The sequence below is a fragment of the Falco rusticolus genome, chromosome 7 (assembly GCF_015220075.1).
Source record: "Falco rusticolus isolate bFalRus1 chromosome 7, bFalRus1.pri, whole genome shotgun sequence".
In the NCBI taxonomy this organism is placed as follows: Eukaryota; Metazoa; Chordata; class Aves; order Falconiformes; family Falconidae; genus Falco; species Falco rusticolus.
The window spans coordinates 34,341,380-34,367,706 of NC_051193.1; the positions used below are offsets into that span (position 1 = coordinate 34,341,380).

Sequence of the window (26,327 nt, forward strand, 5' to 3'; positions counted from 1 at the left end):
TCTCTGCTGACCAGAAGCAGAATGAAAATGAGCAAGTAGTGGGGTTATAAAAGGAGGGGAGAGAAAAACACCAGAGCTTGTTTGCATTTATTAAGCACCTGTAAAAAGCAGCCGGTGCCACACGCAGCTGATGGATGAAGCCAAAACGCTGCAGATTTCTCCAGCATCTAAATTGTTCCTGTTTCCAAAAGCATTTTCTTCTACCAGCCCATAACACTAACACCATGCTGTGCAGGGAAGCAAGGGGATGGCTTATGGTGAAGGATTTGTTCCCTTCCCCTTAAATAACTACAGACACATCTTCCAGATGTCTCCTGGCAGAAAAGGATGTCAATGGGGACCCAGGCTTGTTTTCAGAGCAGTGTTATGTTTCTTAAAGTTGTGATGCATCCTGATGGGAAATACATGGATTTAAGAATGTCTTGGCTAAGCTATTTCAGCTCCTGGCTTTGCAATTGTACCCCACAAGCAGCACCATAACAGGGCTCTGTAGATGTCACCTCACCCTCTGAGAAGAAAAAAATATTTAGCATTAAAAAAAAAAATATGGAGGGGAAAGATGGGGGAAAAAACTGATAAATCAGTTGAAATGCATCACCAGGGCTGAGCACTGCAGCAACATCACCCAGAGCCCCTCCTGAGCTGCTGCCCCTCTGTAGGAAAACGTCTGGTTTAGGCAATATTTGTGCCCTTTGAATGAATGAGAGATGCAGGGGAGCAGGCAGAGAGGACAGGAGCTGATTGCCCCCTTTTAGGAGGTGAAGGCTGCTCCGTTAATCCTCCTTCTTACAGGGTGTACGCACCAGCTAGTACCCTGCAGTGCTTAAGCCATCCTCTCCCCACCAAAACCTTGCAAACAAGAGGGTATTTTTGGCTTAAATCCAGACCAGATTCCTTCCTGAGCAGCATTACCCTTGCAAACTGCTGCTCTTCCATCTTAATTTTATGTCCCCTAATTAGAAGCCGGTGTCGGCTGGAGGAGAAATAATGAACTCCACAGGATGGCCAGGAACAATTAGAAATCATCCAGTGCAACATATAAAAATTAGTTCCACTTCCTTCCCCGAGATAACGCAACGCTGGAGTCCAATAGAGCATGTTTTATTTAAACCACAACCATTTTTACCGAACTATGAATCAATTCACACAAGTTCAGGAGACGCAGTAGAGATAATTCCTCTGCAAAGGATGCTACAAGCAGAAAAAGTCATTGGCTCTTTGAACCCCCCCCAGCTACTCTTGGTACCAGTCACAGATTATTTAAGGGCTCTTAGAACTGGCTTAACTTTAGGCTCCACTTCAGCCTTTCTGGCTGCAACACAGACCTGTGAGCAAGACGGCTTCTTGCAAACCCTCTTAACCAGCTTCCACCCGCACTCAGGCTTAAAAATGCTGCCAACCCTGGGATGGCACCTGCCTGGCATGCACACACCTCTCCCTCTTTTAATTCGTAACCCTTCGAAAGGGGATTAATAAATGTGCCTGTTTATTAACTCTGCTGCTTGTGTTCATGTCCTTGGGTTCTCAAAATAAGAGGATGTAGCGAATGATTTTCAAAGTGTCAGTTTAGCCTAGGTCCTGCCCTAGCTTTTGACAATCCTCTGTGCCTTTTAGATGGTCCAAGGTGAACCCAGGGCTGCTGACAGCCCAGTGGGGACAAGTCACATATCCAGTCTCTTGTTAATTAAATGGTCCACATGTGCTTCAGCAGAAAAAAACCAAGTGTGAGTTTATAACCTTACACTCAAGCCTCTTTTTTTTTTTTAAAAAAAATTACAAAAACATTCAACTTTAATATAAAAAGGAAATCTAATATATTCTTCTAGGGTAAGATAAGCTTCCAGGAGGTGGCCAGAGGCACGCCTGCCTTTGAGTGCCACAGCAGTGCGAGCCGGACGAACAAAGAGAGGAAACCACCGCTCCAAAGTGCGAGCCACACTGGCACACGGATCCTCTACAACTTGTAAAGTGTGTCCCTCTTCTGCTTTAGAAGTGTTTTCCTGCCAGCCGCAGGCTCGTTTAGGCGGTGCAAGAGCCATCCGCTCCCCAGGGACCCACCAGCCACTCTGCAAAGACACTGCCTGTTCCGGCTCCTTCCACCCGGGTATCCCATGGGATGGGGGCGAGAGCAGACCACGGTCCTCCCCACGGTAAGCAGGTTGGGACCGTGGCTCTGAAAGGCCATAGGGGTTGTGCTCAGCCCATGCCAGCCCATGTTTCCTCCAGACCAGGGTCAGCTGCGACCCAGCAGATGCTACTAAATACAATGCCTTTGAGATGAGCTTGGCATGTTTTGCATCCCAGGGAAAAAAGTGATACATAAGCTGGAGCTGAGAAGTATGAGGTGTTGCCGAAGTGCTCTCAGGCTTCAAACCAAGTTTGACTTAATATTCCCAGGTGAAAAAAATTAAAGAGGACGGAGAAAGAGTGATGGCGAAGATGGAGCCACCGTGGCGTGCAGGGCTCCCCATCGCAGGAGGTGGCTGCAGACCACACTGCTGCAGGGCTGGAGCAGCAAGGAGCATCCCTGGGGGGCCACCAACTCTCTGGGCAGCACCGGCTTTATCACGGACCGAAGGCTTGACAATGTGCTTATAGAAACCCTGAGGCTGCAAGTGCTTTCCCTGTGAAGCCTTGAGCTTCTTTTTTTTTCCTTTTTTTTTTTTTCCTCCTCTCCTTCTTCCTTTTTGAAGTGGTGTTGCCTATTTTGGTAGGCAAGGGCTAATTTCAAGAGGGTTTTTGTTCGCTGAAGACCATGTGGAACAGTGTCAGACATTTGTGTTGTGGTTTCTCAGGGTTCCAGGCCAATTTTTCAGCCTGAGAAGGGAAAAGCCACCCATTCCTGTGATTAGAGCTGAGGAATCGGGCTCTGCAGGCAGACCTTCCTCCACAGCATGCGGCGGCTGACGAGGCACTCGCTCTCCCTCTGCCCCGATGCACCCTTCGTTAAATCTGGTTTAATGTGCTGCAAAAGTCCTTGACAAGAGGCATGTGTGGCTGATGTGAGCATTTCCACCGAGAGCCAGACCCTTTGTTGGGTACAGAGGAGTGGTCAGACCGTCTCCAGCCCCCATGGGTCCCTGACACCCAGAGGACCTCTACAACAACCTCACAACCCTTTATACCAGCACACAGTCCATACAGCAGATTACAATTCAGCGTAAGGTCCTCCCCGTGGCTGGAGGAAGGATCAAGTGCTGCAAGGTGCATGCTGGACTCTTCGCAAGATTTTTTTGCTGTTGTTTTTAGTCTAAAAATGGCCCTTCTTGGCTGCAAAGCTGGCTGTGGCCCATCCTCGGGAGGTGCCCGATCACGTACAATTCCTTTTCTGGTCTGCAGGTATCTGGAGCAGCAGCTTGACCCCAGTTTGCTATAGGAAGCAGGGATGTTTTTAATCCACTGAAGCCACACGGTCTCTTGCGCAGGCCGGAGGCAGCCCCACGGAGGGGGAATACTGAGCAGCTCCTGCAACGTCCCCCTCACAAAGCAACCACCAAGTTCAACTCGGTCCTCTCCTCCGCCTCCTCCTTGCTACCCTGGTCACGAAACATCCTCTCCTCCAGGAAGGCTCCCCCACGCTGGCAGACCAGTGCTCGTGGCTTTTCCAGCCTTTCTGTACCAGGACCCTTGGAAGCAGCTGCCAGTGGGTCACGCTGCCCCGCTGGCACCCAGCCCCCTTCCTGGGCACCTCATTCACCCGCTCCCCACGCCACTGCAGGCAGCTCCAGCGTGGCCAAAGCAGAACCTGATGGAACATTTTTCAGCTCAGTATCCCCTAACCCTTGGAGCCTTTTCTTTGTGCCTTTTTTCCCCCCCCTGGGTTTTGTGGCTGTGACTTTAACTGTGTTTGTACGGTGCCGGATAAACCATGTCCTTATCCCTGAATCAGGGGATATAAGCCACGGGGGGGGGTGTGTGTGTGTGTGTGAAGCCAAGAGTCCTAAATGCAAGCAGCCACTGGGTTGCTGCCTGCATTAGGGAAAAAAATAAATAAATAAGCAGAGTGCTGCCTTGAGCAGAGAAATTAGGGGAAAAAAATAAATGAGCAGAGTGCTGCCTTGAGCAGAGAAATTAGGAAGAAGCACAGACTCAAGAAACGCCTGGCAAGCAAACTTTTTTTTAAAAAATGACGTTTTCAAACAGAGTTTCCTGTTCAAGAAACTGGACAGAGAAACAATAACCCATTTGTTGGTGCTCTCCCCACACAGCGCAGGCGAGGCCCCGTCCAGGCTCCGCTGGGAAGGGGACGTCGGTGCCGGCCACAGAGGGTTTTGTGAGCCCCTGCACAGCACGAGCACGCACGGATCCGCTCTTCGGCTCCGGCAGGAATCGCTGTTCTTTGTATGAACTCGTCTGCGTGGCAGTAGGAGCTGGGCTGCATCTAAAGACATGTAAACGCAGCTCTATGGTGGTTTCAGCAATCCGATGGGACGCATTTCTGGAAGGAAGCCCGGCTCGTCTCACCAAGGAGCCGGAGCTCGGGAGTTGCTTTGGAGGTCCTTGCGCGGGGCTTCCCACCAGAGCATCCAGCAAGGTGGGAGCAAGACAGACCAGGTGCGAAGCCCCACCGTGACGTAACTCGCAGGCAAATGGATGCACGGAATGGCAGTGGGGGGAGGTGGGAATCGGTGTGGGGGACAGAGCATCAGAGGCACGTTGCAGGAAGGCGCTGCCCTAAACCACACTGCTCTCCGGGTAAATGCAACGCCCCAATCTCCAGGCCAATAAATGTGGTTTCTCTCATGCATTTATACACAAACCACAGAAAAAACAGTGTTTGCCCCTGGGGAATCCCGGTCTGTTAATAACAACGCTGCTGTGTGGAACCAAGCCTCCGTAATTATCCCAGAATTCACTGATTTTTTGCTAAAGGCTCCCGGGGGAAATTCCTCCCCTGCTCATGGATCAAGCCAGAGAGACGACGCTGGGATGCAGAAACTCTCCTTCCTACAGTCCTCCTTTTCCACCCAGAAGAGATGTCCAAGAGCATCTGCTCCACTCAAGCTGTGGCCAGCGCTGCCCGCTGCCTCCACCAGCTGCTAATAAGATCCCTGGTCTGAGGAGCATTTGCCTCCCGAGATCAACAGCATCAGCTTCTGCCACTCGTTAACACTTCAGATGGAGAAAACCCTCTATCAGTTACAACCACTTCAGGACACCAGGCTGGAAGACACACAACCTTTATGTAGCGACATGCAACCTGTTGCGAACTGGGAGTAAGAAAAAAAGGGACCTAAGCCAGCTGACTGGAAGGAGTGAGTGAGAAATCTCTGGAATGGCCTCAAGACACCGGGATCCAATAATCCCTACAGAGTCATTAAAAATCCGTGGAGCAAGTGCAGGGAGACACCGTGCCTTCAGCAGTGACAAAATACGGGACAACGTGCATCTCACGTGACATACGCCCCATGATCACCACCCCACCATCACCAGGGGAATTTCACCCAGAAAGCAACTGGACTTTGCTACAGCACCGGAGCTTTTTCCATCCTCTGACTGATTTGGGTTTTTCTCCTCCCTTGTCTCTTTTTACTCACTTTCACTCATTCAAAAAAGCCACCAGCACAAGCCATTTAGCCCTCCGCTCCTGTAGGCACCACGGCCCAGATTTTGCAAGACAAATTCCTCCACATTTCAGCGTCCCCTGGCCTCCCGCTCTCGGGGGCGCGCACCCCTGTCCCGAGCACTCTCCGTCTGGGCTGGCGATGTCTTATTCCTTCTCCTCCATCTTCCATCAAGAGCATAAAATCTTACCAGCTCCAGGAGATAAGAAAAGCCTGCTGGGTCCCTGAGGCCACCGAGGGGCGAATGCAGTACCCAGTTCCCAACATGAGAAGATGAAATAGGTATTGCCGAGGAGGGACACCTCACGACCGCCCGTATTGCCCCAAATACCGAGCTCTGCAATGCTCCCAGCGATCCCCAGCAGCAACGGGATAGCCACGGCTGCTATCATAAAACAAGTATTAATTCTTTCCCATTAGTGCTCCAAATTGACTCAGCTCAGCTTTCCGCCTCCTCTACATACCGACAGCATATGCATCCTAAAAATCTGTCCTCATCATCCTCCGAAACATTCCCAATTGCTCAGATATTGCCTTGCACTCGAGTTATGACACAGATTTCTGCACCGGCTAACACGAGACTGTATTGCTCAGCAAACAGGGGGGGACTATGGTTACAAGAAAACATCAAATGCAGAGCAACCAGCCTCAAATAAAATTGCGTAACAAATGGAAACAGCAAACTTGAGGGGAAAATAAAAAAAAATAATTCAGCTTCAAGGCTGCCAAACCTGAACCATTGATTACAGCGCATTTGATCCATTTGCATGCAGAGAGCTTTGCTTTGGAGCCGAGATGGAAACAGAGTCTTAATATAGCTGGAGAGAAAAATATCCTTCTTGCACTCTGCTAACTGCACTTTGATAGGAAGCAGCCACAGAGCAGATGGTGCCTATATATAATCACCAGACCTATTATCCCAGCCTCTTTTAGTAATTTGAAGGATGTGATAACCACAAGGAGAGCAGCAAATATTCCCCCTCTCTCCCTCCCTTCCCCCTGCTAAGGAAAATATATTAAAAAAAAAAAAAAAAGAGGAGGAAGCTATAATTATGGTAACGATTAAAAGAATTTCCCAATGAAGTAAATAACTATTTTGTGCACTGCTCCTTTAACCGAGAAGTCAAAAGTTAATTAAATAGCAGCATGTTACTGAGTCAGGAGAACACAGCAAGTCCCCATGCAGTCGGGAGGGAAACTGGAGTCGCTTCGGCTGAATCCAAGCCCCAGCACTCCCTTCCCTCCCTGGTGCCCTCCTGCCATCTCTCTGCAGCTGCTGTTTGATGGCGGGGTGAAGGAGAGCTCATCTGTCTCCATTTCTTTACTTGCCAAAGCCCAGAGCTGCGCAGTTTCAAAGGATGAGTGATGGAAAGGCAATTCTCTCTGGGGGTTTCTCACCCCACGAAGCTGCTCAGGAAAACATCACAAATCTGATTTTCATCATGTGGTGAGGAAAGGCTGGGGAAACATGATGTCGGGAGGCTGTCGTGGAGGAAGAAAAGGGGTTTCGGGGTGGGGGTGGGGGTCTGCATGCCTCTGCCAGCACAGACCCTTCCTCCCCTTCTGCTGCTGCCTGCTGGGCACCCCAAAAGTTCCTGCTGGCACCTAGGAGCCCAGGGGCGAGTTGGAGAGAGCAATCCCTAGCTGGAGGCAGCTGGAGGCATTACTCATCAGGCACTTTATGGATATAAGTTACTAGCGGAGGCAATGAGGAGCACCCCTGGGTACGCAGCTCCCAGACGGAGCCCCTGGCCCCATGCCGATGGTGGCTCCAGAGGTGATGCAAACTGCAGACAGGGACCCACGGGTGCTCATGGGGTGATGAGAAAAGCAAAGCTTCCCTCGGGAGAGCAACAAGCTCCTATGCAATGAGTAACCACAGCTTACTGTCATCTATGCCAGTATCCAACAGGCACCGGGGGTGTGTGGTAAAATACACCTGGGTCTAGGAGGGTCCATCCATCAACAAAACCTCCCTGTCAACTGACATGGGAGACTGCCGAGGGGTCTGAGAGATTTACTGGGGATGTCTGACTTTGCTCCACAGCCCAAGAGCATCAATCAGCTGTGCTGGCAGCTTCTGCACCACTTCCAGGTCAGAAGCATGATTCATTGGTGACAGGAATCCCAAGGACTGTAGGATAACGTGCAAAACCATCGCTGCTGCTTCTTAATGCCCCTTCCCGAGACACCCGGGCTGCCGTAAAGGAAAGCAGAGGCGGTGGCGGAGCTGCAAGCTTCAAGCTTCCCCCACCCTTGCAGGTCAAGGATGGTGTCCTACCTGCCACTGCCAACGGACAAGCACCCCACTAAGGGCCATGCAAAACCAGGGCATGCAGTGATTGCACCGGGATCTCACAAGTAGAGAGGGTGGGAGCATTGCTGGGTGCTGCTGGAATAGAAGTTCCCAAAATTAGGTGGCCTCGTTCCAGCCGGGAAGCTGCGGAGCCATCACTCTGTGAGCAGGGTATGTGAGTTCGGGAGCGGTGCCCCGTAAGATGTGCCGGTACATGCAAAGATCAAACCTCACATATACCAGATTTGGAGGAAGCAGTGGTGTGGTCCCAGAGGATGCATGTGTGACGTGCCCTCTTGGGGGACAGGCACGTTCCACCTGCTGGCACCCAGAGCTCCCCCTTCTCTTCACCAGCCACGCAGTCCAACCACCTCCTGCTTCACCGCTTCCCTAGCGATGGAGCGGTTTGCTAGGGCTAGGGCAGGCTGGATTATGTGGATTATTTAAGCGCCTAGAAGCATCATTTGGTGTCACGAGGGCTGGTTGAGGAGCATCAGTGTGGGTCCGCACTTACCAGCAGCCAGAAGCAACCAGCGACATCCCCGCGTGTTTATGTGCCACCCACGGTGCAAACCACCGCTGAGCCCAGCCTCGAGCTCCCCTCCCCTCTTTCCCTTTGGGACTACAGTAGGACCCCTCTGCCTCTCGGTGACACCTCTGCCTCTGAGCATCATGGTTGACGAGGGGCCGAGCAGAGGCAGGACCACCAGATCCAGCCCGCTGCCCACGTGAAAACCCACTGGCTGCAGCATGCCTGTGGGAGACGCGTTCGCTTCCCTGCCTACTTGCTCTGCTTGGCGAGCAGGTATCCGTCACTCGCTCGACACCCTGCCTACAGCAGGATCGGCGCACAGCCCAAAAGCACTGCCTACTGTAGGCTGCACATATGCCCCCCGTCATCACTTGCTCCCACATGAAAGCAGTGAGCATGGCAGGGAGGACCCCATCTCTGTGCTGATGCCTGGGATAACATCAGCCCTGCTCTGCTAACCTCAATCCCCTAGAGTCATCTGCATCCCCCCAGAGCCATCCGCATCCCCCCAGAGCCATCCACATCCCCACAGAGCCATCTGCATCACCCTAAAGCCACCCGCATCCCCCTACAGCCAACCACTGCTGGCAAGAAACTTCTTCTGCCCCACTGGCTGTGCCTCCCCTACGAGCAAGGCTACCTGTGAACAGCAAGTCCCAGCTGAACAGGAACAGGAGAGCCACCCTCCCAGATGCTGGCCTGGGGACAAGGACCAACGATAGTCCCCTCTTTTTTTTCCTTCCAGTGCAGACCATGATAGCTGGGAAGACAACAGCTAAGCTGATTAGCTTCAATGTCAGTCTAAGTCCCCCATGGAGATGCACTGCAGGTGGGACCTCAGCACCACATGCCCTCTGTTAGCCACCCTCTTTTCTGGCCAAAGACACAGTGAGGAGAGACCCTCTGGGAGCAAAGAAGTGAAGGAAACATGCCAAAACAGGCTCTGACCACTGCTCGAGTACAAGAGTCCATCAGGATGCTTCAATACCTTGGGTTAGGAAACACTGAACACAGCAGCACGGATGATGAAAGGTGACAGACCAGAAGGCTGGGCCAAACCAACTTCCTGCCCAAAGTGTCTTCAAGCCTCTTCACCTTGAGAACTTGCGAGCAAGTGCACAGCAGAGATCACAGAATCACAGAATTGTTTAGGTTAGAAAAGACTGTTAACATCATCAAGTCCAACCACTAACCCAGCACTGCCAAACCCACCACTAAACCATGTCCCTGAGTGCCACATCTACACAGCTTTTAAATACCTCCAGGGATGGTGATTCCACCACCTCCCTGGACAGCCTGTTCTGACACCTCACAAACTTTATAGTGAAGAAATTTTCCCTAATATTCAAGCTAAACTTCCCCTGGCACAACTTGACGCCATTTCTTCTTGTCCTATCACTTGGACTGTATGATGGGGCTGCCCTGATCTCTTCCGTTTAGACAACCCCGTTTTCCCAGACTGTACCTTGCTGCTGCACAACTGGATCCCACAGACCCCGGGGCAGCAACCTCCCTCCCTGCACCCAACCAGCCAACAGTCACCTCGGGGGCTGCTCTGGTCCCAGGGCAGGGTGGCTCACCTGACCACCCTGCTTGAAGACCAGGTCTGGGCAATGTGGGAGCTCAGCTGACCGTGGGATGAGCGCTCATAGCTGGCCCATCAACTAAAAACATCCTGCCCAGCAGACCAGCTCATGGACCATGGGCACAGCTTGCTCTGTTTTGACTCTGGACACCTCACTGCTAACCAGAGGGTGAGGGACATGGCAACTGGAGTGCCCTCAACAGCAGGAAGGGACGCTGGCTGTGAAACACAGCTTTGCAGTGACCACTCAAAGAGTAGCAGCAGATTTTTGCCAGCATTGCTGACACCCCAAAAGGCCATCGCTCTTGTCCTCCATGAGTGCTACCATCTCCAAAGTTTGATGGCTTCCAGGCTGAGGGCAGGTGACTGTTCATCTCCTTGCTTGCTGAGTGATGGTCTGCTGAGCAGCGGACAGTACCTCCCAGGGACCAAGTGCTTTGAATTTATAGAGGGGCCAGGAAATCTGTAGTTAGTGTTCAGAGCTGGAGTAGAAGATTATGGTTGGACTCGATGATCTTAAAGGTCTTTTCCAACCGAAATGATTCTATGATTCCATGTTGTCCTTACTCAGTCCTGTTTGCTGTTGTATTTGTGCTTATTCTGCATGGATTTGAGAAAACAACTCTGCTCACATTAGCTTTTTGTACAAAGACTCTGTTTTTAAGCTATGGACTTAGCAAGATATTGTAGTGATGGGACCCTGGCAAAGTGGGTGACTCCTAGAGATGCTCTCCAACAGCTATGTGCAACACTAGAGGGCATGAGCAAGACAACAAATGCCCCCATCTGCCACCGCTGAAAAGCTCAAGTGTAATAAAGTCCAATGAGCTTTTCTCAGTCCATCAGTAAAAGAGAAAAAACAGCAAGTATTAGAGGTGTCCCTGCCTGGTAGGATGAATGCCAGGGTGCCACGTCTCAGCTCAGAGCACAGACAGCTGAGGAACAAGTTTCTGGAGGCAATCCCCAAGTACAAAGCTAATCTCCCCCTCAGTAAGAACAGTACATTTGTTTGCTTCGCTGTTGTAACCTTATTAAGACTTTGGCACTCTATTTTTGAGCAAGCAAAACGACATGTTTTGCTAACGTATGGGAAGAAACGTGTTGCCCTGCATAAGTCAAACATCAGCTGAGGGCACACAACCCCCTTCAGGTGTCATTGCAAATGTACACAGAGGAGAGCATTGTACCTGCAAGCTGCCCATCAACCCAACACAAACCAGGGTGGTCCTGTGGGTTGGAACACGCAGCTATCCCGTTAGCAACATCAGCTGGGATACTGGGTATGATGACAGGGTTGTCTCCAGTGGTAGGCAGTGAGCTGCTGCACACCAGTGTAGGTGAGGAAGAGTCAGGAAAGCCAAGCTCTGTTCATGCCAAGTTCTTTCTTGGTGTCGTTTCTTCCACCCTCAATTCCCTGATGACCTGGGGAAGAGCTCCATCATCTGTGCTCTCATCAGGGAGACCACAACTGGGACAAATGCAGGCAAAATCCAGCAAGCCACGTCACGCACACACATGCCGACATACAGTTTAGCAGCTGTAGATCTGCCTGCAGGGCAGCAGTTGAGATTGAGTCTCTTCTGAGAAAGAGCAACCCAACAGAAAGCCCTTCCCAGGATGGCGGGGTCTCCGCAAGCCGGCACTGGGTCTGCCCCAGAGCCAGCAGCCCCTGGTGGGATCTTCACATAAGAGTCCATGGGGAGGTCCTTCCTTCTGCAGGCTGCCCTGCTTCCACCAGTATCTCTACATTTCTGTGGTACTGGGAGTTTGATCATCAGTACGACTCGCTGGTGCCACCTGAACATCACTGTGAAACATTAAGCATTTCTCGAGAGCTGGGAGGTGCGGGGGGAGAGCCATGAATCTGGACTGGTGTGCATGGAAGAAAGTACGCTGATTTATTCCTTTTCTTCAGCTCCAGGACAAGACAAGAGATTTTTCTTTTTCAGGACAAGGAGGTTATATAGGTGAGTACTTCTCCTGCATTGCACTGCTCACTCTCCTCTCTCTCTCTCCTCACAGACAAACATCATCAGTTTTCTGGCAGAGACTCGCATGGGAAGGGTGTAGCCAGCCTGAGCACCCGGCATCTTTCCCATTTGTGCAGAAGTGGAAGGGTGGCTGCAGACTGGCAAACAGCTTTGCTGGTCCCAGGACCTCTCTGTTCAACTCACAGGGGAATCCAGGCAGCACAGCAACACTGACACACCAGAGCCTGCAGCACCTCTCCTGTACGAACACAGTCCCAATGCCTGGGATTCCTGCTCCACAGGATACTCCATAGCAAGGTCTCTGACTGCCACTATCCACCAACAACCAGTGATGCACACCATCACCTTGTCCCCTGGTGCCACCCACACCATACCTCCAGGCATTGGTGCCACTCCAAGCAACCCAGGGTGCACACACCAGGGACATACTGGGTGCTCACCCAAGGACAGGACTGCTGGGCACCGCTGGCCATGCACAGAGATACCACCACTACCAGTCCAGGGACCTCCTCCTCTTTTTGGAAAGACAGACAGGAGATAAGACCCCCAGGCACGCCGGGCTTCAGTAAGACCAAACGCTGCCTACCTTCTCCGGGGCCACCCCTTACTGGGGAACCTGGTGTCCCATTGCTTTATGGCAGCACTACAGCCCACACAGAGGCTGGGCAGAGCTGCTGTCCCCCCGGGAGGGTGACAACTGGAGGCACTCACCCTGCCTGAAGTGCTGCCTGTGCCTGGCACTGAGCTGCCTCTTCTCCTAGCCAGGTACTGGCATAAGGATGTCCTCACTCCTCTGTGAGAAAGAGCCAACATCTGGCTCTTAATTTGGATTTTTGGGGCAGGTTACTGTTGCTCCTGAAAGACCTTCTGCTCCCGTGCAGAGACTTGCCCCTGGGAACCTGCTCTCCACAGGGAGCTGAAGTGCCCTGGCACTGCACCGGAGGCGAGAGCACAGGAAAACCTCACCATGCCTTGATAAGAGAAGTAACACTGTTATCCCCAGGTTATATGCTGGGAGCAGAGGACCAAGACACTCATCCAGCCGATGCATGTTAGAGCCAGGAATCAAAACCTTACCTCTTCAGCTGTGTTTCAACAGGCTCGCTATTGCCAACTGGAGTTGCTACCACTCTCGCCAAACCTTGTGCTTTTCTATCCCTTTTTGTGCTCACAGACCTGATGGTCCAAATGAGACCAGCATACCCGCACTCCACCTTCTTAGCGCTGAACAAGTGCATTTAACAGCAGACCCTCCTTCTCCTTGGCACATATTTGCTTCCGAGAGGGTGGAAAACACAGGGTTAAGCTACGCCGTACTTCCATCTGACAACCAAAACCCCACATGCCATCAGACCCTACTCAGGTGGAACCAATTACAGGGGAAAGGAAGGAGCCAGAGCCCCCACGCAAGAAGCTGTTGGCCTGCAGCTTTGAAAGCTAGCTGCTTTTTTCTGTCCTTTCAGAGTTTCCAGGCCCTGTCTGCACTGCAAAGGCATTGTGCAACCCAGGCGTTTTGCAACCGCCGCCTGACTCGAGCCGGGGCTCGGGGCTTCACCCTGTCCCACGGTGCCTGGAGCAGCTCTGGCGTCCTGCCCAGCTGCGCTCCGAGCCCGCGCCCAGGCTACCTTCCCTCCCGGCACGCTAAAGCCTGGTTTAAAGCTGCAGCTGAAGCTGTGCAGGATGGGCCAAGAAAGCAGTTACAGTGATGCAGCGGATGGGAAGGAGGACGTGAACTTCTATCGCTTTGGGCGAGCCTGTACCCAGAGCCAAACCCATCGCTTAGCTGGTCCCGCTCCTGGATCACCATTACTGTGGGAAATCCAGAGTGACTCCTTCAGAGTACTCCTGACTTGCCCTGCAAAGGCTGGATGACTCCAACAACACCTCCTCAAGCCTTGGCTAACACCAGCCAGCACTGTGAAGCGTGAGCTGGAGATGAACCAAGCCTGAACCAAGTCTCAAAGCCTGGGTCTAGGCTGAGTCAAAGACAAGGGCAGCGCAAAGCAAATTGTCACAGGAGCTTCAGCCACCCATTTTTAAACCCTATGCCGTAACAGTGTTACATCTAATTATGCCACAATACCAGAAGAAAGTACCTCAGGCAAGATCACCATGCTGCTCCTCTGGGAAAGACTTTGCCCCATTTCGGCATCAGGAGCAGGCAGCACCTTTGCAGGGATGGGCTGTGGGAGGCTGTGCGCGGCAGGGTGTTGCTGGATTAAGCCCCTGCCCAGATAAACACCTCCAAGCAAGAGGGAGAATTTAAAAATACTAACACGGAAACCTAAACAAACAGTAACAGTTTGAAGGCTTTGCTTTGGAATAAAAGATTAATAGACCTATTGATTGACTCAAGGGGCTGGGACAAAGGCTGACAGCCGTGTTTGTTTTTTGGCATCTGTCTGTGGACTTACTGTGCTTGTGTCCAAGCAAATATTGCGTTAAGGAAGCTTATGAACTAACACATGAAGCATGGTCGGGTCATCTTCAGCTCAGCCCACAGGCTCCCTGAACATGCTGCCACCAAAATACACTAGCTGGAGTTACAACATCTTAACATTTAGGATTAGACTGGGCTGAAGATGTATTCAGATGCCTCTGCAAAACTACGCAGTCTCAGAAATACATGCTGACCATGTTATGATGCTCAGAGAAAAGGTTCCCTGAACACGGAGTCTTATAAACCTTGCAGCTCAGAGCAGGATGATGTGAGTGAGCTGCCCTGGCACCACGAAAAGCAGCTACTGCTGGGTGCTGGGAAGGACCGGAGCGGGCAAGGGCTGCCACGCCGGCACTGAGGGCAGGGGATGCTGTGGCAAAGCAAGTGGCAGAGATGGAGGAGAGAAGTGGTCTGCCTGCGTCCTACAGTAAAGTGTAGGGCTGCTGCCAGACCCACAGCTGCTCCTGTCCCACCACTGTGCTGCTGCGCCCACCTAATCCTGGGAGAATTTAGGAAAAACCTCAGCAGTGCGGCAGCTTGGGTACTGATGAGTAATTTGGCTGTTGCCTGGGTTTTGGTGCCTTGTGCTCATACTTGCGAACCCTGTTGGGCAAGAGGTGGGTCACTACTTCTGCTAAGAGATAAGTCTGAACACAAAAAGGCTCAAAAGAAACACAAAGGGGTTTTTGAAAAGCGTCCTTCAAGACCTAACACATCTTGCACAGTTACAGCCACTGTCAATGATTAAACTGCCGCACCCATCAGAGCTCCCTGCTTCCAGATCTTGACGTGAGGAACCAGATCTCTTCTGAAGCCATCACTTCCCACTGCCTCCATGATGTGCAAAGCCTCTGAACAGCCAGGCATGCAAGGGAGAGCTGCCCCCACCCCCCAGAAACAACATCCCTGGAGAGGTTTAACAGACTGATTGCAAATACATTCATGGTTCTCACCCTGTCTCCTTGTTAAGCCTTTCCCATGCAGCTCGCTCACTCTGAAACAGCTCTCCTCCGCAGCGCAGCGACCCAGCTCCCAGAGAAGCTGAACATAACACAATCACATGGCAGCAGGAGCTGGGGCTTCACAGACAGGGGATGGGATGGGCATGACGTCCAGAGTCAGCGGAGAAGCTGAGACCCTTCTGCCAAACCCCTGCGCAGCGCAGCAGGCAGCACTGCCTGCAAGGATGGACACCAGAGAGGCAGGGACCAGGGTGCTACAGCAATAAACCCAGAGATGCATTTCGTATCGTTGTTGATTTGAAACACCACCTAAAAAAAGCGCTTATTACAGGAGAGGGAAAAAACCCAGAAGCCTTAAGCGACCATTTTAAAGCTTTCAGCTATTTAATTGTGGCTTTCCACATGCTGATAGAGAAGCCAGCACCCTTGCCGCAAGAAGCCTCTCCTCCCCAAAGCACTCTCTGCATCTCTTACGTCTAGGGGAATGCCAAGTGTCTTGGAAAAAGACCTTCTGAATGCCTCAAAGGGAGGACGCCTTGCAGGTGAGATGGTGGTGGTCACCAAAGGTGATAACCAGGCAGCTGTGACAGCCCTCCAGAGAGGGAGTGGGTGGGCAGAGGAGCTCCTGAACCCCACTGAGAAGATGGCTTTGTTCCTCCTCTCCTAAGGGTGGCTTGTAGGCATCCATGGCTGCTTTAAACACCAGCTATAGCTGCTCTTCGTGCAAAACCAAAGACAGATCTCCAGCCACGGTGCTCTGCAGCATCTCCCAATGTCCCGAGCCTTGGGCTGGGCTCTGCACTGTCCACCGCTCCCATCAAAGCCCGGTGGGGCCCCCAAGGGGAAAGAGCTACCCAACTCTCCTGGAAAACGTTAAGGACTGTATATCTATCTATCTATCTATCTATCTATATATACACACTAACCCCCCAATGAGCACCAGCTTCACACTTCTGCGCACTGCAGATACAAGGGTGGTTTTCAGATACGCCCTGCAGATTGTGAATCCCAGCCCTGCTTCCAAAACCGGTGCCTGCGCTTTGGGGCCCCAATGCCATTACCTCCCAGTAAGTCTCCAGGTCACTTTTGGATTTGCCAAGTCCCCCAGCTCACTTCTGGACATGAAGCATCAGCTCCCCGCTTGCTTTAGGAACTCTGAAACGTGAACTGCAAATCTATGTGGAGCTACATGAAATAAAAGGGGCTCTCTTCAGTAATGCATGTTTTTTGATCTTACAGCTTGGATGTGTTTCCCTCCCCTCCAGCTGCCAGGTCTTTAAAATCCTACAGGACTAGAGGAACAAAAAAACCAGTAAAAAAAGGCAGGCAGGAAATCAAAAAGTAGGTAGGGGAAAGGAAAAAAAAAAGTTTTCTATGGCCCACATGAACCTAACCCCTCTGCTAACCACGGCAAAGCAGTATTTTCTAGTGGGATGGGGGGACCATGCTGTGAAGTGGCCGTGGGTGGCCGTTCCCAGAGCTTCCCATGGGTACTTACTGGTGCTTGTGCTAGTGCCGATGGTGTTGATGGTTGTGGGGACGGAGGAGGAGGAGTAGAGGGGCAGATGGCCGTTCTCGCACGCCAGGTTTTTGTCCTGCCAGCTGGAAGCGCTGACACTTATGCCCGAGTCTCGAGAGTTTTGCCATCCGTTGAGTTTGTCATCGGAGTTTTGTCTTTGGTGATAGTAGTGCGTCTGCCCGTAGTCCACCGAATCCGACCGACCTCTGTTCTGGCCGCCGAAGCCACCCGACGTGCGGTCCTCCAGGTGGTTGAGCCACATGGCCAGGGCGCTCCTGTCCTCTAAGGAGGTGGCAGGGTGTATCAAGGCATAGGACAGCAACTGCCTGCTCTCCTCGATGTGTTGGTTGTGTTCGATTGAGTGGGCCAGGATTTTAGGCAAGAGTTTCATGTATTCAACTTTTGCCTCAATGTTGCCAGGCTTCAGTAAAGGCAGGTGGGTTAACAATAGGGAAATCACCTTATCCTTGGATTCCTGTTGCCATTGGTTAATGATTCCTGTGAAAGAATAGAAGAAAAAAAAGAAGAGAATTGAGAAATCGGTAAACAGAGCTAATAAAAGAAATAAACAGACCCCAGCGGGGTAAATATAAGACATGCCAAATGGATGCTTGCATGCGTGATGCCACTGCGTGAGCATCTCCCAGGCAGGGGGACCACCACTCTCTGAAAACCAAGGTCATAGCACCGTGTGCTGAACTGGACACCAAGAGTTACCAGACGCTCCTGAAAATCACTAAAAAAGCCAAATTACATCCACCTCTATCACCACGTAGCTCCACTACCGTTCTCCTAATATTAATCCAAGTCACGATTTGGCCCAAATTTTCCGTATCGTTGCGGATTATACAAAATACTACCCAAAAGCACCTCATGGATAAACATAACCTTTCAAAAGCACTGGTTAGAAAATGGAAAGGGCCGAAGTTCAAATAAGCTAATACGGGTGAGAGCCACGGAGGCCCAAGGGAAGAAGCATCCCAGCAGGGGGGCAATAACCAAAACAGGGTGTTGGTCCATCTGCCAGCCTAGTGTGATAAGATTCCCCAAAGGTATTGAGGAAAGGGCTCAGCTGAAGCAGACACAGAGCTATTGTTCCTCTGATAGTTCACAGAAGATAGGAGAGGTTTTAGAAGACCAGAAATAAAGCAAACACAGGGTTTAGCTTTAAAAATATGCAAAAGGAAGAGGCAGGGAATTACAAACTGGCCACTTAACTCAAACTCCGGGAAAACTGATGGAACAAATAATGAAACAACCTATTTGTAAGCACTTAGAAGATAACAAGATGATAAGTGACTGTCCACACCGATTTGTCAAGAACAATTTAATTTCCTTCTGCGACAGAGTAACTGGCCTGTGAATAGCTGGAGAAGCAGTCAGTGCTGTGTATCTTGATATTCATTAGGTGCTACCCCACATGGCTTCCTCAGCAGCACACCAGAAAAACATGCTCAGGCAAAACTATCCTAATGTGGGCACACAGCTCATCAGAAAACCATATGGAGAGAGTCGTTACGGGTGATTTGCCATCAGACTGGGAGGATGTGCTGAGCAAGGAGACTTGTCCTGGCTGTGGCACTACCCAGTATGTCATCAGTGACATGGGTGATGTGATAAATGTATTCAATGTGCGGCTACCAAGCTAGGAAAAATGAAAACACTCCAGAATACTGGACTCGGGAGTAAAACAATGTTGGAGACCTGGAGAAAAGTCAGAAAAAAACCAGCTGCATTAAGTAGGTGCAAACATCTACATGCAGGTGGGACAAATCGCTGTGCAGTACCAGGTGGGGAAGCGCCTGGCGTCAGGAAGCATCATGGGCCGAAAATCAGTCAAAATGCCACGTTGCACATAAAAACTGCACCAGCCCACCCGTCATCTGTCTGAGAGGCAGAGAACAGCGTGGACAAGCTGCTCTCCACATCTCCTGGGGACTGCAGTAATAGGTTTGAATGGCAGTGAAGGTGAGTCAGGTCGGTCATGAAGAAACTTACCTCCTACAGTTAGGGCGAGTGATGCACAGGGAGAGACTGCCTACAGACATTGTGAAACCTCCATCACCAGAGGTTTTTCCGAACAGCTTATACAAACACCGGCCAAGGATAGCTCTGGATCTACCTAGACCACCCAACTTCCAGCCCCAGGTCAGTCTCTCCTCCAGAGTTTACCAAACACCTCTATGAAGCCTTCAAACTTCCAGCCCCTGCAGCAGGCTGTGCCTAAGGGTGCCACAACAGAATCATCTGGTGAACTAGGACTTTCATTTGCTTTAAACCCACTAAAGCCCAAAACTTCACCAAGTGAAATGCCCCGAGTTCTCACGTTATTAAGAAAACCCCAAAACTTTACGTTCTCTCTCCCTGTCTGCTATCTCCTATCCATACCGTAGAGGAAGCTGCTCTAAATCATTGATTATCCCTGTATCCTTCATGTGTTTTGGAGCTAAGGCAACCAAACCCGCACCAGTGAAATGAAGATCTGGATGTCCATCAGAAGACCTATGCTGTGATCCAGCAGCTAACCCAACCCTTCCACCACCCTGTGACCCTGAAGAGGGCCATTGCAGTAAGGTCTTTTCCAAATTAGGTCCAAACCCCCTGCACGACGGTTCCCCTACACAACTGCGGTGGTGGGCAGCCCTCGTCCCTCCAGCTTTGCCTTCCCAGTTTCAAGACGTGCAACCATTTTAATAGGAAGCCACTAGATGGCTTGCTGGAAACACCGATGGCTCTCGCTGGAACTTTCTGCAGCAGTATTTACTTCTCTGCAGACCCACCCCTCCTCCAGAGCTGCTTCCCGATCCCACGACAGCGTGCCTGAGCCACCTCGTGCTGCTGTGCCAAGAGGTGCAAGGGACACGGCACGGCACAGCTTTGGTGGGGAAGGAACTGCTTCATTTGCAGCAGAAGCGAGTTTCGGTATGCTGGGTGTGCTCCTGTGCCTGCAGAGATGCTGTGAGGTTGTTTTGGTGTTAAAAAATGGGATATGTAAAAGCAATGCTCAGCCCCAGGGATGCTGTAAAAAATACATGAGCGTGGCGGAACTTAAGGTCCACCAGAGCATCTCCGTATTTTCCATATGCAGATATAACTGCTCCAGGCAAAGCCTCTTGTCATGCTTAATCTGATTTCTCTGTCCCCTCTCTCTCTCTCTCCCCACCCTGGCCAGCTGCCCAGTGGGTTGAAAACCCATCTTATTTTCTCCCCTCCTCCTGCACAGGGGTGTCACCCGTTCCCTTATCACCCCCCTGTTTTATCATTGCCCTTGGGACGATTCGGCAGCGCTTTCAGGCTGGCACAGCCGAAGCTCAGCCTGGCACCGTCTGTGGGAAGAGGCTGTGGGATTTTGCAGCAGCTCAGATCAACTGAGAAATCAAAAGATCATTAAAAAAAGGCATGCCATGCACTGCTAAAAGAAGCCGGTGCCACTTGTACATGGGAACTGCGTAGCAAAACACATGCAGAACAAGCAGAGCCCGGGTGCAAACTGGGTCCAAGGGAGGAGGAGGATGCAGGGAGAAAGGTGGCCATGCCCAGACTCCTCTTCCTCACTCGGGGGAGAGCTAAGCGTGAAGGTCACCACTGGAGAAACGCAGGACAGTGCCAGAGCTGCTTCTTGGGGAACTTGCCTCAGGCCTCCAAGAGATACAGGGGTTTGAAATCACAGCCCCAAAAGATGGAGTGCTGATCCGAAAGCCCGCAGCTGGCAAGGAGCCGTGCGACCCCCCTGCCCCAGCACGGGCAGGAGCCGCTCTCCTTCTCAGCCAGCAGCAGCATGTGCACAATTAAACAAAAACGGAAAATAATTAGATCTGAAAGAGGTTTGGCTCTGTCTGAGATGGGGTGGTAGGTCAGGCTTAATCCTGTCTGCCAGAAAACAGAGGGATCTGGAGAGGGTGGCCTGGGAGGAGGAAAGCTGGAGCTGCTTCTGGGCAGGGGGAGAGGGGCCAGTGACCCCCCTGAAGCCCCTCTCCCCAATCTCCCCGAACACAGGAGCCCCTGCTTCAGCTCCCTACCTGCTGCCACACACTCCCGGACATCAGGGACGTCTCACCCTCTATCTAAGCCCCCCTGGGTCAGCCATGGTTAAGATGTGTCCCAGTTTTCGGCTGCCATGTCCCAGGGTCCTGGCACACTACTTGCAGTGGTGTACGGGGTCACAGGCACTAATCACATTACCGCCTCATTAGTTCCCCCGGGGTGCTGCTTCAAGGATGCCTGACGCTTTCTCACAAGGCTTTTGCTGCTTTAAGGGATGGCAAGACTATTGTTACTTGCAGCAGGCAAATCTAAGCATAGAGAAAGCCCCAAAGTGAGAAACTCCACCTTGCTGCTTTGAAACTCCCCAAAATCCCTGTCCTGCCTCTTGCTGTCATTGCATGAACTCCTTTTGCAGATGAGCTAAAATAACAACTGACCATGAGCACCTTAAGGACCCTGTGACCCCTGTACGGGGAAGGGATGGGAGCTGCTGGTGCCCCCAGAGCAGAAAATCCCCATTTTTATTACAGATCCTTTTTTCTTGGGCGAGAGGCTGAATGAAGATGGGATGTGAAACTACCTTCCAACATAGGATTATTTAACCAATATGATTTTGCTGCTCTAGAGCACAGCTGATGCATGTGCAGAGTGCCTGTGTATAAATAAAGCACCAAATATAGCCGGGTCCTGCTCCCAAGGCTGAAACCTGCACTATGAATAGGTCCAACACTACCCCCAAAACTGGGGCTTTCTGGCTTGAGAAAGAAGCCAGAAAGAAATTAAATTTGTCAATTTAATATGTGCTCATCAGATCCCTCTGTCACAAATCTGCTTGATCCGTTCAGGATCCCTGCAAACTGTTGATTGCCTTCATGTCCAGGGGCGACAGATCTACCTCTGATGCTGCACTGTGGGAAGGACCTTCTTGCCTTCACTTGAACGTGCCTCCCGATAGACACCTGGGTTATTTCAACCACCAGTGAGGCACGTGGAGCTCCCGAAGCTGTTACTGATGGACCAAGAACAGTCGTGGTTTTCCAGCCAGCCTGGATGGACAAAGGGAGGGATACACAGGGTCTCTGTGGATGTCCGTAAAAATGCATGCAGCACACTAGTGCCTGCACTTAGAAACCCTGAAGTACCTATCTGCCTAGTTTTTTCTTCTATTTTTGATTTTTGCAAACAGACCTCTGCCCCCCACCTCAAAAACACTGACCCTGCCTAGAGGGATGGCCAAGAGCTGTCAGCATAGGCACAGGGACACGCGTGTCTCACCAGGTAAGCAGGTCTCCAAGGAACAACGACAATGTGGGATACCTCTCAAGGACTTAAAAAGACCCCAAAAACCAACAACCCCAAGAAAGATGAACCTTTTCATTTTGAAAGCAGAAACTGGGTTATCCTCGTGTTGTCACATCTGACTTACCACATTTCACAAGTCAAGCAGACAAATATGCTCACTGGGATTTTGACGAAGCAGGCGAGATGAATGATGTGTAATTTATAAGATAGACAACAGCTCATCACTGGTAACAAGGACAACAATTAAAGACTGGAAGTGTTTTAAAAACTGCCCAAGGATTTTCTGAGTGACAAAGAGTACGTTCAAATAGCAGGCTTGGTATCATTGCTGCACAATGGTAGGTCAGTGCATTTAAGGGCTCCTGTTGCCAGTAAATTGCTCTTAAATTACTTTTTTATTAATCCCTTGTTTTCAGTTTAATACAATTATCCATTCAGAAGTTACCAAATGCCCATTCAGATAATTTGTCCAAGCAAGAAAGGACTAAGAGTTAGATGTGCACATCTGAAGGACACCCACCAAACAGAGCATCTTCACAGCAGGGCTGAATGGGGCGGCACTCTCGGATGTACTCGAGGAGGAAAACCAGGAGCTTGTACCAAAAATTTAGGCTGGGATCCCTGATCTTGCCAAGTGCCATGCAATGTATGAGGGGCTGGAGGGAGGAGGAACTGGGTGCTCCTGGACGGCAACCAAGCCCTCCTAGGGATGGAACGACACTGAGGTTTTCATTTCTTGGATCACCAATAGCAAAACAAATGCAATCCGTGCTTAGGCAGCTTGTGACTGCTTCAAGCGAGCCTGGAATCAGTGGCCCCAGTGCAGGTGATGGCTATTTCTGGGCTTGCAGCAAGGTTTTGCAGGAGCCCTTCCTCAGCAGCTCACAGAAGAGGCTCCCGTTGTTTGCTGTTCCCTGGATGACCGATGTGGCATCGGCTCCACGCGATGGGCAGAGCTATGTGGAGGCACTCACTTTTTTGGCAGAGGCAGAAAAATCAGCACCCGGACTCCTCCTGCTGTGTAAAAACCCATTAGCACATCACTGCCCACCAACTCCTCCGTGCAGGCATGCAAGATGCTGTGCTTCCACCAAAATCACCAAAATCTGTGGTGACCGAGGTCATCACGACTCGGCCCCGATATCTAACACCTACTACAGCCACATGGGTGTCTTCACCAGGGCAAAAGGGGTCAAGAAACCTGACTCTGCACATGACTGCAGCCCAGCAAGCTCTGTTTGGCCAAAATGTCATCTCCCAGTGAACGGCCATCAAGAGACAAACCTCAGCCCTATGTCTACTGGTTATTTGTTCCAATGTCTCCCAAGCACTTCAGTTTGCCTTCATTTCCAGTTGGAATGATCTGGTTTAAGCTTGAATTTATCTGGCTTCAGCTTCCAGAAAAATTCCAGTCTGCATCAAAGAGCTCCTTGATGTCTTGCGTTTTCTCAAGTGAAGGTACTCAGGACTCAGCACTTAAGTTACCTTCCACTCTTGTTTCTGGTAAGCTCAGCAGAAGCTACGTGTCCTGTTTCAAACAGGTCGTGGCTCTATGCACATTAGTCTGCAGCCCATGGCAACATTTCTGCTGGCTCTATGACTTCCAGCATCCACATGAATCAGGTCTTACTTGGCTTGGTGAAAAGCATGAGTAGGGTGGAGAGACCATACCCCATCCCACAAAGGGTTGCTTGCAGTGAAGTTAAAGCAGAAGAGCAAAGAATGAAGACGTTCCAACCACCAGCCTGAATTCGCACCACGCAAAAAAAATGCAGGTCACTGCCGGTTCCAGTCTTCCTGCAACTGGATGTACTGGTCTGTGAAATGGCCCAACACCCCACCACCCATCACACAAATCTGCTCTCCAGTGCTGCTGTGGATGTGAACCTCTGCCCTGGCACCTGCTGCAGCACTTGGCTGTAGGTGAACTACAGTGTGTTTCCAGACAAAGGGGATCACATCATACAATCACAGAATGGTTTGGGTGGGAAGGGATCTCAAAGACATCTAGTTCCAGCCCCCTGCCACGGGCAGGGACACCTCCCACCAGCCCAGGTTGCTCCCAGCCCCATCCAGCCTGGCCCTGAGCACTCCCAGGGATGGGGCATCCACAGCTGCTCTGGGCAGCCTGTGCCAGCGCCTCGCTGCCCTCACAGTAAAGAACTTCTTCCTACTGTCTAACCTAAATCTGCCTTCTTTTAGTTTAAAAATATTCCCCCTTGTCCTGCACTCCAGGCCCCTGTAAAAAGCCCCTCCCCAACTTCCATGTCGGCCCCTTTGGGTACTGGCAGGTGCTGTCAGGTCTCCCCGCAGCCTTCTCTTCTCCAGGCTGAGCAGCCCCAACTCCCTCAGCCTGTCTCCACAGCAGAGGGGCTCCAGCCCTCTGAGCATCTCCGTGGTCTCCTCTGGACTCGCTCCAGCAGGTCCGTGTTCCCCTGATACTGGGGGCCCCAGACTGGACACAGCACTGCAGGAGGGGTCTCACCAGAGCGGAGCAGAGGGGCAGAATCCCCTCCCTGGACCCGCTGGCCACGCCGCTGGTGATGCAGCGCAGGGTACGGTTGGCTTTCCGGGCTGGGCCATGCTGAGCTCCTCGTCCACCAACACCCCCGAGTCTTCCTCCTCAGGGCTGCTCTCGATCCGTTCTCTGCCCAGCCTGTGTCTGTGCTTGGGATTGCCCCCACCCACGTGTGGGACCTTCAGTCATCCAAATCATAGAATTATTTAGGTTAGGAAAGACTTTTAAGATCATCAAGTCCAACTGTAAACGGAACAAACCTGAGAGGTAAAGCAACTAAAATGTTTTTGCCTTGCACTGGAAATGGGTCTCTGGGTACGTGGTGTTGAGTGTCTAAAAAAGCAAATGGGTGACCTGTGGGTTTGGCTGGAGAGGAATCTTAATGGAGAAGTTTTCCACCAACACCCCCGAGCCTTCCTCAGGGCTGCTCTCAATTAAATCAAGAGATTTAAATTATTATTTGCAGTAATTAGCACCTGCATGCTGACCCATTCACAGTACTTTGTTTGGGTGGATTTACATAATTTTCTTCCTAAACCAGCCTCACTCAAAAGACCAACATTAAAGAAAACAAAGTGAGATCCCTGTTGGAAACCCTCCCTGTGCCCCCTCCAGAGCACATCAATACCCTCGCCGTTAAACCTGGCAGCCTTCTCCCTCCCCAAGAGGCCAAATAATAAGAATTTCAGCATGTGCCTTTTGTTATTGCAACTGACACTAATAAAAAGAAAAATATCTTGACAATAAAGGCTATTGCAGACTTGCCAATTGCATAAGACAGAGATGCAAGCTGACATCAAAGTGCCGGTGAACCTGAATGCTGCTCATCTCACCAAAAGCAATCCAAAACCGCAGCTAACACCAGGCAGGAAGACACCAGTGATGTTTCTAAGCACATCTATGGCTGGGAGGCTGCAGCGTGATGTGTAAACGCTGCCAACCTCCCCCTGCTACGTTCAAACAGGTCTGAATTTATGCCTGCGCTAGAGCTGACCTCAGCATGGAGCGGAAGGACCTAATCCTATATGTCTGAAGGCAACGGGAGCCGTGCCAAACAGCATCGTGCCTGCTGGATCCGGCACCCGCGGCTTCCTGGCACCTCCTGTGTCTCTGCGCTGCAGCGGCTGGGAGAGGCCAGCTCTGCATCCCGGGGACTGCTTCTGCCTAGGTCCCCAAAACCACTCGTCCTGGTGGATAACGTGGGATTTGAGAGAGGAAAAGCCAAGAAAACCTCACAGTTGGCTTTTTGCTTTTGCTCCCTCCCATGTGGGTCTAACAGCCCAACTTGGGAGAAATTTAGGGAATAGCGGCGAAGCTCTTTCCCTGTAACAAGCCTTGGTAAGGAGCTGGGAACAGCCAGAAAGTCTGCAAACAAGCCCCAGACAGCAGAAGGGCTTGGGGGCTGCTATTGTGGCAATCAGGGCTCTGCACTTCCCCTCCTGAAGCACCCACCCCAACAGCTATCAACCTCTAGGTCCAAGGTGGCTCCACAGCTTCATGCTACCCCAGCATCTTCAGTCTCTAATGAGATATCAAAAGGCAATCACTGAATTCCCCCTTTCCCTAGCTGGTCAGCTTCTGTGCAGATTTAAGTGCAGATGACCTCTCTGAAGGACAGAAGCACATTCTGTCCA

The 26,327-nt window shown here is 51.2% G+C and overlaps 1 protein-coding gene across 4 annotated transcripts in view; it reads right to left on the reverse strand.

The window, feature by feature from the left end:
* SAMD4A (sterile alpha motif domain containing 4A) overlaps positions 1 to 26,327 on the reverse strand; it is a 108,547-nt gene that overhangs the window by 26,793 nt on the left and 55,427 nt on the right. For all 4 annotated transcript variants that reach the window (XM_037395046.1, XM_037395044.1, XM_037395045.1 and 1 more), the window contains exon 2: positions 16,869 to 17,387. In XM_037395046.1, the coding sequence (XP_037250943.1) occupies positions 16,869 to 17,387 (519 nt within the window). The remainder of the gene's footprint in view (positions 1 to 16,868; positions 17,388 to 26,327) is intronic.